We start from the raw sequence: 10733 nt of genomic DNA, 5'->3' as shown, positions 1-10733 counted from the left end.
GGCACAGAGCCGTGGGCTCCCGCAGCTCTGCATCCCTCACGGCTGAGGCAGCTGCCCAGGCACAGCCGGCTGGGGACACGCGGCCACCCCGGGGCCACCCGCAGGGGGACCCTGCTCTGGGGCCAGGCCAGGCCGCAGCAGGGAGCGCCCATGGGGCTGTGCCCGGGGAGGGAACGGCTCTGCCCAGGGACAGGGCTCTGCCAGCAGGGACAGCAGGGACAGCAGTGCCGGGCACAGGGACAGGGGGACACGGGGCTGCAGTCACTGTCAGCAGCACACAGGAATCTTCTCACTCACTGCAACTCCCAGACAGGACGCTTGGGCTGCTGCAGGTCAGGCTCTGCTCCCAGGAAACAAGGGAGAGGACACAGGGAATGGTCTCAAGTTCTGCCACAGGAGGCTTAGATTGGATGTTTCTTCTCTGGAAGGGTCAGCAAGCACTGCACAGACTGCCCATGGAATTGGCGCATTTGTCATTGCTTGAGGGAATTCAGGAATGTGTGGATGAGGCACTTGGGGACATGGTTATGAGGTGGACTTGCCAGGGTCACGTCTGTGCCCTCTGCCTTGATGGTCGGGCCTGTGTGGGGTGGGACACAGTCCAGGTGCTGGCAGCTGTGAGCTGACTCCAGCCATACAGATGAGCCTTCCATGTGGGCCAGCACCGGTGCTGGCAGCTGAGCCACTGGCAACAGGCCCCCTTACCCTGCTGCAGAACACTTTTAGGGTCAAGCTGGGCCAGGGCAGGGAGGTCAGCGACTCTCCCAGATCCTGAGCACAAGGTGAGAAAAGAGAAACCCTGTTACCCATCAAGCCCTTGCAGTGACACATGGTAACAGAGGAAAGAGAGGGGCAAAGGCACAATTCTGAGTTCCATCTAGGCAGCACCAAAAGGGCACCACTCTAATCCAGGTCACCAGCATTGAAAATGTCACAGGTTTCCCTGGGGGGAGAAAAGGTTGCACACCAAAGACAACACAAACCCAAACCCAAACAGTAATATTTCAATTTTCTGTGATTTATGGCTGACAGGAGTTGTTGTGCAGTGCTGATGATCTCTTCTCTGCACACTCCCCCTCTTTGCTCGTCTCAGGGGTCTACAAAGCCAGGTGAGGGGTTCTTCCTGCTTTTGCCTGTGCTGAGAACAAACAGCCTTGGGGTGCCCAGTGCTGTTAGCAGGAGAGCTGCTGAAGGTCACTACAAGCCATGCAGCTTTCCCCTTCAAGGCTCCAGAGACACAAGGGCACAAAGCTGTAGCCTAAGCTGGATTGCTGTAGCACTTTGTTGAGCTTGTTTATCCTCTGGCACCCCTCCTTCAGGCCGGGCAGTGACAATCTGAGCTGCTTTCACAGGGAATTCAGAGTTTGTCCAAACTGGGGCCTTGCTGCAGGTACCATGGAAGGACGGAGAGTAAGAGGCCATTTCTTGTCTGCCAGAATCCCCTCTTCACAGTCTGGCCTTGCAGCTTCTCGAAATCCACATGGACATGTGGGGTCATACCAGCACTGACTTTCACTCCAAACCTTTCCCTTTTCTATTAGGAAAACTCGGTTTTTTCTTCTGCGTGGAAGGGAATGGATTCCCTTGTTTGATGAATTTGACACAAAGGTTCTCTTCACATGCAAATGCTTCCGGGCAGAATGAAACTCTCCTGCCCACCAAAAATCCATTTTGTCCCACTGGATCATGGGAAGCACAGTGCAAAAGCACCACCTTTCACTCCTGTGAGAGGAGATGGATTCACAGCACAAGGGCCTGACAGCCTAAGGGCATATGGTCCCTCAACAGGTATTGTAGATCTCTGGGGATCATTATATTACCCCCAGGAACAAACAAAATGACCAGAGGAAAATGACATCAAGTGGAGACATGGGAGTTTTCAATTGGATCTCTAGGAAACATTCCTTCACCTAAAAGAATACAAAGCTTGCCAACAGGCTGCCTAGCGACATGGCAGAGTTACCATCCTCAGAAAGGTTTCAAAGTCATGTGGATGTGGCATCTGGGGATTGGTGCAGCAGGCAGGGTTACGTTTGGTGTTCGTCTGTGTGATCTTCAGGGACTTTATCAACCTCACTGACTATGAGATTGACGTGTAGCTCAAGCAGTGAGGAGTCAAAGCTCAGATTCAATGATCCTCAAGGCTGCCTTCCAACATGAATATCACTCAGATTGTCCATGGAGGGCAGATGAATACCAATCCAAAAGAAAGAGCCTTGGGAGATCTTTAAAATGATTCATTCAAACGCAGTCTTAACCAGTACACCAGGGCCAATATGAGAGGCTGAGCCAGGGTAGGAAAAAAGGGTGGGGTTGGTTGGGTTCTGATGTGCTGTGACACCTGCGACATCACAGGGGACATGTCACAATGGGGACAGCTATGCAAGGCCCCAGCAGGTAACGCTGGCCCAGTGTTGCTTGGGCAAGCGGTGAGTGCACACGTGGTGGGGAGGCTGGGCTGGGGACAAGGGTTGGGGCAGAAACGCTGCCCCCAGGGATGGGTTCTCCCCCTGCATGCAGGGACAGACCCCATGGGAGAGCCTTGGGCAGGGCACCATTCTACTCCTGTGGCTGTTGCTGCTGCTGGGGCAGCAGGACAGGCGTTGGTGGCTGCCAGTTGTCTGGGGCCCTGTCCTTCCTGCCCTCAGAGCCCTCAGCATTCCCATCCCTGCTGCCCCCACTGCTCCCTGCCTCCCTCACGGCCCCACTCAAGGCCTTCTCTCCATCTTCCTGCAGACCATGAATTCCATTGTGCTACTGTTTGTGCTTTTGAAAAGCCTCATCCACTACCCACAGCTCGTGGGTGATGCTTGGGATGAGGAAACACGTTTTCGCATGGAAGTGCGTGCAAAGCAGCTGGAATGGGAGAGGATTCAGCAGGAGCTGGAGGCGGAGCAGCTCACCCCAAAGCAGGTGCAGCTCTTGCAGCTCTTAGCTGTTGCTGTGCTCCTGGTTCTTGTCTTCATCCTATGGCTGATGGGGTGCAAAAGGAGCCTGAGGAGAGAAGGCCATGAAGAAGAGAACAATGGTGCAAATGAAGAGGAAGCCGGAAACGGGGATGCAAATGAAGACGCAGGTGTTGGAAATGCAGAAGAAGATGATGCCAATCAGGAGGAAGACGGCAACGATGATGGCAATGTACAGGAAGACGGCCATGTCGCTGCAAACGGAGAAGATAATATTGAAAATGACGATGTCAATGAGGCTGCAAATGCAGGAAACAATGATCTTGCACTTGTAGTCTATGAAACTGGCACTGTGTTTGACGATAACATTGGCAGAGTTCTCATGGAACGCATACAGTGGCCGGTCCAGGAGCTGCAGGCAGGCTGCCAGTGGACACAGAACCTCATGGACAATTATGGGCTGTACTTTGGACACGTCTTAGCAAACAGCTTCTACCCAGGCCTGCAACGAGCCATCGGGGTGGGCAGCGCCTTTGAAGGTTGGAGTCCACGTGAGCAGGATGTTGTCTACCAGGTGCTCATTCCCATGACTCCTCCCCGAGGCCACAGCTTCCACCTGGAGCTGGACTCTGCAGAGCAGAGGCACGTGAGGAACTTCCGTGTCCGCGTGCAGCTGGAGTGCACCTGCACCAAGGAGCAGCAGGCAGAGGGCATGCTGTGCTTTCTGCACCACCCCGAGGAGGAGCTCAGGAGCAATCAGGATCCCAGCCTCCTCAACACCCTCTGCACCGACTCCTACCTGGATGTGCAGAAAACCGCCCGCTGGTTCTACCAGCTGGTGAGAGCCATCTGGCCAGCACTGCCCCAATCACACAACTGGCATTTAAAACTGCTGCCCTCCACACGCTCCTGCCAATTCCAGGTGACCAATGGCAGAAAAAGCTTCAGGATTGAGATGCTGTTTGGGGTGCGCAGAGGTGACTCAGACATCTTTGTCAGCAGCCAGCCTAGAGAGGCTCACACCCAAAGCACAGCCTGGCCTGAGACTTATGCTGTGGCAGAGGCCAAGTTCTTCAAGCACATCGCCAAGCAGGCTCCCCGGGACAGTTTGCACCTCAAATGCCTGCAGTTCTTCACTCGTCTCCTCCTGGGCTTCACCTTTTCCACCTATACTGTGAAGACCATTGTCATGCACATGCTCAATGTGGGGCCCGTGTCACAGTGGCGCAGGAGACATTTCCTGAACCGACTGCTGGATATCAGCAGGTGCCTGCGCGTATCTGTGCTGGTAAAACGCCTCAACCATTTCATTGTGGGCAACCAGAGGCTGCCTCATTACATCCATTTGCCCCCAGACATTCAAGCTGCTCCGCCATACAATCTCTTCCATCAGCTGGCAGAGGAACCGGCCGCCCACACTCAGGCCACATATGACTGCCAGATTCTGCTAAAGGGGCTCAAAAGAATCCTTCTTGGTGAGCAGTGAATGAAGGCGCCAATGCACAGAGCTGTGCTTGTGCTGCTCACAGCTGGCAGCAGAGAACCACCTCATAGCAGAAATTTTGTTCTTGAAGGAGAAGAGGGTGTGAGCAAAGTCTCTGGCCAAGGTCCCACAGACCCTGCTGCCGCCTCAGCAGGTGGAGGGCACCGGGAGTGTTTATTCCAACTTCTTGTATCATTTCAATTTCCAAAGAAGGCACCCGGATCTGCAGAAAACCCTGCTGGAATTTCCCCACCCCTGAGAATACGCCTGAAGCAGAACAAGCCGTACATGCAGGGCCAAAATCACCAAACCCCACTTTTAATATGCCCTTGTGCTCGGCCATTGAGAAGTGACAAAATTTAGAGCATGAAAGAAGTGGGAATGTGGGTCAGAAAAAGAAAAAAGGAACAGGACAAAAAAGACCAAGAGGAAAAGTCAGCGCTGCTTGGTTGGCATCACCCAATGGACAGTGTCTCTCCTTGTCCCTGCAAGGGACACCTTTAGGTCAGCATTGGACAAACTGTCTTGGAGCTGACCTGAAATTGTCTCTGCCCATCCTCACTGCATCTGTTACCTCATCTGCATGAACTGCATCTATCAATGCTTCTCCATGCAGAGGCTTTGTGCTTCCTTGAGGATGGACCCATTTGAAGGAGGATCGGGCCACATAGCTGGACATTGATTTAACTCCTTGATTAGTTTAGAAATATTTAAATATTTAAGTTATTTTATCTAATAATCACTGTAATGAATAGTAATACTACTGTATAATATTATAATTATAATACAAACAAATACTAATTTCATTAGAACAGTTATGCATTCTATTACATGCAAATTATCACTCTTAGTAATAATTACTATGAATTACATTTATAATCCACAATTGAAATATGTTATATTTTTACCATAACCAAATAATTTTATGTAATCTTTAGTGTTAAATTAAGCTTCTTTTTTTTTAATTTATAGATAATATGTAACAGTATGGAAAAGAATTGTAATATAAGAATGCTTATAATTATTACTTGTCTCTGAAAATGTGTAAAATACATGATTGTTTGTTCAAAATGACACTGACTGCCCTCCCATCTTGGAAGATTTTCTTCCCTCTGGGAGCTGCAGTCAGTGCAAAGTTCCAATAAAGGCGGTGCTTAAATAAACCCTCTGTCTGTGAGTGTCCAGTGATTTCCAAAGCCATCCAGTGTCAGCTATGTGCCATGGGCTGGGACAACTCAGGTTAGACCAGGTTGCTCCAAGGCCCATCCAGCCTGGACTGGAACACTTGCAGGGATGGGGCAGCCACAGATTCCCTTGACAACCTGTGCCAGGGCCTCACAGCCCTCACAGCCAAAACTTCCTTCCCCATGGCCCATCTCAGCCCTGGCTGTGGCACTGGGAAGCCACTGGGCCTGGCGCTGTCCCTGCAGGCCCTTGCAAACAGCCCCTGTGCAGGTCTGTGCTGGGCCCGGGCAGGCACTGAAAGGCTGCAGGAAGGTGTCCCTGGAGAAGCCCTGGCAGAGCCCTGGGGCCAGGAGTGCCACCATGAGGGCAGCAAGCGGGGCCTGGCACGGCCGGCGGGGCGGGAGGGCACAGGGCGGGCGCCGAGGCCCTGCCAGCTGGAGCAGGAGCTCTGCAGTGCGGGCGGCACAGAGCCGTGGGCTCCCGCAGCTCTGCATCCCTCACGGCTGAGGCAGCTGCCCAGGCACAGCCGGCTGGGGACACGCGGCCACCCCGGGGCCACCCGCAGGGGGACCCTGCTCTGGGGCCAGGCCAGGCCGCAACAGGGAGCGCCCATGGGGCTGTGCCCTGGGACAGGACTCTGGGAGCAGGACAGCAGGGCTTTGGGGACACAGGACTGGAATCACAGCCCAGTTGGCCTGGGACAGGCCCCACAGACAGGATGTGGGGCAGGCAGGAGTGCCCATCCTCTCTGTGCACACCTGAACACAGGGACATAAGGCACAGGGGAATGGGGACCCAGCAGGTGCCTCTCCTTTGGGAACATATCCCCTTCCCAGAGGCCCTGACAGAATGCAGGGGCTGAGACTCTGCAAGGGGAACCCAAGGATGGATGAGGAGGACGATGCCAAGGTTGCATCAACCCACACTGTGCATCCAAACTGCTCCATGGAGGAGAAACCAGAGGGCTCCTTGCCTCAGCAGATCCCATCTGAGGGAAAGGTGTTTTGTGTTCCTGCACGTGGGTGTCCCTTCTGGACTACTACTGAAGAGCTGATCCTGCTCTTGGGGCTGTGGATTATCTACACAACAGAAGCAATGAAGCAGGGAGCAAAGGCCAGAGGAGAGCTTGAGCTGAGGCCAGGAGAGCTGAAGCAGAGGACATGAGAACTCAAGCGGAGACTTACCAGGGGAAGCATGAAAGAGAAGCAGGAGGAATTTTGCTAAATAATAACTAACTAGACAGGGTGTAAATGTGGGAGTATATGCCAGAAATCAGGAAGAAGGCAGCAAACTTTTGGCAAATGCTGAAGAAAAAGACCACAAAGAGGAAGAAAACCATCTTTCCTGCTCTTTGTATAACATGTTCTTCCAGAATCTAGATTTTGCAAGTTCTTCTTGAACTGAACCAGACCTACAGTGCTGAAATGGTTCTGATTTGAAATTAAGCCAATTTACACGCAGTCCTTTTGCTCCCCGAAGAGCAGAAAAACAGTTGGGCAAAGGGAGGTGGAAGTGAGACCATGCTGTCACTCTTCTGAAAAGTAGGAGAAGGTCTTTCAGGAAGAATTCCTGAAGTCAGCACACTGTGCTCTCTCTGGTGACAGCGAGACCAGCAAAAAGCAAGTGTAACCTGAGCAAAGCACTTTAGTTCTGTGACACCTGGAAGGCGACTTGTGAGACGTTATCACTGAGCAATACTTTGATCTACCAGGTGGGAGCAAAATGAAGTGATGCCACTTGTTTTTCAGGAGACTTCTTCACTCCAAGCTCTCCTGGCCCACCCGAGCCCACCTGTGACATCCAGCTCTGTCTCAGATTCCCATCCCTGCCAAGCAGCTGTGGAGCTGAAATCTACCTTGAAAAACAACTGAAATAAACTCAAGCTGAAGAAGAAACTTTCTTTTGTGGCAGACAGAGAGGTTTGGCCAGGCAGCAGAGCCCTCTTCAGTCCAGCGAGGGGTAGTGAAGAGATGGTTGAACCAAAGTGACCTTGCAGACACTGGCAAGCTCCCAGTTGAACCAAACTGGGGTTTATCTGGGTATAAACTGGGTACAGCAGGCACCAAGGTCTTCATGACAAATGCACCCAGTCATTGCAGCTCTCACTGTAGGTAGAAGACAAGGATCAGTCAAAGCCAGAGGGTGGGAAATGCAGAAATGCATCGTATAATTACAGATAGCGATTCTTGGAACAAGGATTTTTGCATGGAGAAATTTGGGGTGGGGAGGAAAAAGAGGGAGGAAAGGGATGGAACTTACATTCTAAAGCTAACAAATAAATAAAAAAAATTTAAAGTGTTTTGGCAAAACATGTCATCATGTGACAAGGTAGTTTCTCTTGCAAACAGGTGCACCACAGTTTTAGAAATATGAAATCTTCAGAGGTTTGCATTTCACAATAGATGGCAGCCAGAAAGCATGTTGATGTTTTTTGGCAGTATTTCAGATGTCATGGTATTTTTTTTTCTTTAAAGCTTCCATCAGCAGGAGGCAAAGCCGTGCCAAGGAAAAGGAATCAAATCTGGATGCAGCAAGTCTCGCATTCAGACAGAGGCTCCCTGCCAGATGCTACGGGGCCAAATCGGAAACAACCACACTGAGTTTATTATGAAAACTGCATAATCAAAAGCCTGCAAAAAGGCAAAAAGAAAAAAAATTAATCTGTTTAATACTTAGCTAAATTCTCAACTGTTGAAGTAGATTTGAAGAAAAATTCATCATAATCCCCTCTTCCTTTTGAAGAATTCCTCCCTGTTCATGAGGTGTCCATGAGATGGCAGGAGTGCACTGTCCTCCGGAGGTTGAAGGACTGTCACAATGGTGACATTTCCACACCCAGAATCTCACTCTGCCTGTGGGCACTGCAGACAAAACATTGGTTTATCTTTCTATATATTGCTCATGGAAAGAGAGAAGGAAGTGGCATCAATGGGCACATCTTCAGAGGAGAAATTGCCTGGTGCAATTTCTTGTTTGGTTGACAGAGCTCTGCTCAGTGCAGACCCTGGATCTGCAAACTCATCCCATGCCGTGCACAGGAATTTGTGACCAGGCACTGCAAAACTGAAAGAGTGCAATGAGAAAAGGATCCAGACATCTGCCAGAAAGAAATCTGGAGGATGGGATTTAGAAATCACAGCCCTCATATTTATGGCCGGGGATGACTGTGGAAACAAACCCTCAGGGGTGTCCCAGTTTTCAGCTCTTTTTATGATCCCGAGTTCTCCACACAACTGGGGCACAGCTGTGAGCCTGCCCCTGGTCAGACAGGATCCATGGCAGCCCAAGTTCTGTGAGCTGGGCCAAGGGATGGGCTGGCAAGTTGTGCAAGTGCTTCCCTGAGCCAGGCTGCAGAAGCAACATCCCAACAAGAGATGGATGCTCGTGTCTGAAGAGATCTCAGCTGCCTCAAGAGCAGGTTGAATGATGGAGCTACTCTTTTCATGCTCCTGGTCTTCAGCCAGGACATCTCCCAAGTGTTTTGTCCACACTAACTGGACAAGAAAGCAAAAAGAATCAGAATGGTTTGGGTTGGAAGAGATGTTAAAGATCACTAAGTTCCAACCCCACTTCCATGGAGCACTCCATCAGTCTCATGACGGATCTTTAGCAGAGGGTATAACTAGGATCTTACCGCCCACAGCTCTTCCCACTGATCCTCTCACTGCATCTGCCCTGTGGGAGCAGAACTGGAGCAGTTTTGCTGTGCTGGGAGCTTCCTGTGCACCTGTGAGTGCTCACCTACAGGCACTGCTGTGATGGAACAGGTCTGCCTTGGACTGAGCAGGGGAGGGGGGCTTGGGAGCTGCTGAGGGACACCCCAAAGTGTCACTTGCTCTCTATGTTTTAGCACTGCACAGGCCCATTCCCTTCCCAGTGTCCCATCCCACAGCAAGCCAGGCATTCCCAGTGACATCACTGGAGCCTGCAAACAGCTCTGCTGCAGGAAGACACTGCCCTCTGCAATGACCAAGAGACAACGTTGGTTAACTTTTCTCAATGCATCCTTTCAGTTTCTTGTAGATGTGGCACTTGGGGACATGGGTTAGTGGTGGTGTTGGCAGTGCTGGGGGAACCATGGGACTCAATGATCTTAGAGGGCTTTTCAAACTTTAATGATTCTGTGATTCCTTACTTTAAAATTTTCAAAGCTTTCCTGGTTTCCAATTATGTGATCTGTGAGATCCACTTCCCACTTTTTCATTCCCTCTTTCTTCTGCACGGGACATTAAGTGGTGTCCCAGCTCCTGCTGCAAAACCAGTCTCACATCAAGACACACAGGCCCTGTGCATTCTGTTGCACACGTGAATCATCTCCAGAAGCTGAAGTTTCTCTGCATCCATGGGCAGTTGATGGTTATGGACAATGCTCTGAAAGCAGTGGGACAGGAACACTATGAATCCCTCAGTGTGAGACCTGATTAGGAAAAAATTCTTCCCTGTGGTTGTGGTTTTTCACCTGGCACAGGGTGCCCAGAGAAGCTGTGGTTGCCCATCCCAGGAAATGCTCAATGCCAGGTTGGAACAACCTGGACAGGTGTCCCTGCCCATGGCACAGGGATGGAATGAGATGGTTTTTAAAGTCTCTTCCAACTCAAAACATCCCATGATTCTATGATCTGCCTCCTGAAAGTCCACAGAGCCCCAAGGACAGCAAGGGGATGTCATTAGGATACAGAAGCTTTGAAGATTAGGGGAGAATGGGGTGGGAATCATCCCTTCCTCCTGAGTCCTCCTGAGGACTGTACCATTCCCAAGGTTAACGCCCCATTTCCAAACTACAAGAAAATCCACAGGTCTTGGCACTCTTCTTGAGTGCTAATCTTGAACCCTCAGCCTGACTTGAATCACTGCTTCTCTCTCCAGTGTTTAAATAAATTATTAGAAAACCTCTCTCAAATGCATAAATTCCATCCTAATGCCCTCTGATGTCAGAGGGAAGGTGCCTGGTAACGTTGCTGGTCCTTGGATCAGGTCTCAGAAAAGCAGCTGCAAAATATAAACCCACAGGCTCTGAAATTCATCTTTGCTTTAACTTGGTCTAAACCTTTGTAAATGACTCACAATGGGTCAGGAAAAAGAGAATTGAACAGCTCTGATCTGGCTGTGTTCCCCTGTTCTATAAAATCAGCTTACACCCTTCAGAAAGAGGAAAGCTC

General features: G+C 50.7%; 1 protein-coding gene across 1 annotated transcript; it reads left to right on the top strand.

The window, feature by feature from the left end:
- Positions 1-2739: 2739 nt before the first annotated feature.
- Positions 2740-4392, top strand: LOC116997335 (inositol 1,4,5-trisphosphate receptor-interacting protein-like 1). Its single transcript, XM_033061876.1, has one exon. It carries the CDS (start codon positions 2740-2742, stop codon positions 4390-4392), a length of 1653 nt encoding a protein of 550 aa, XP_032917767.1.
- Positions 4393-10733: the final 6341 nt, after the last annotated feature.

Source organism: Catharus ustulatus, chromosome 6 (assembly GCF_009819885.2).
Source record: "Catharus ustulatus isolate bCatUst1 chromosome 6, bCatUst1.pri.v2, whole genome shotgun sequence".
Taxonomy (NCBI): domain Eukaryota; kingdom Metazoa; phylum Chordata; class Aves; order Passeriformes; family Turdidae; genus Catharus; species Catharus ustulatus.
The sequence above is the reverse complement of the archived record's forward strand: the minus strand, read 5'-3'. Positions and strand labels throughout refer to the sequence as shown.

What these genes read in the sequence shown, in the direction of transcription:
- LOC116997335 (XM_033061876.1), top strand. Translation starts at nt 2,740, where the DNA reads ATGAATTCCATTGTGCTACTGTTTGTGCTTTTGAAAAGCCTCATCCAC.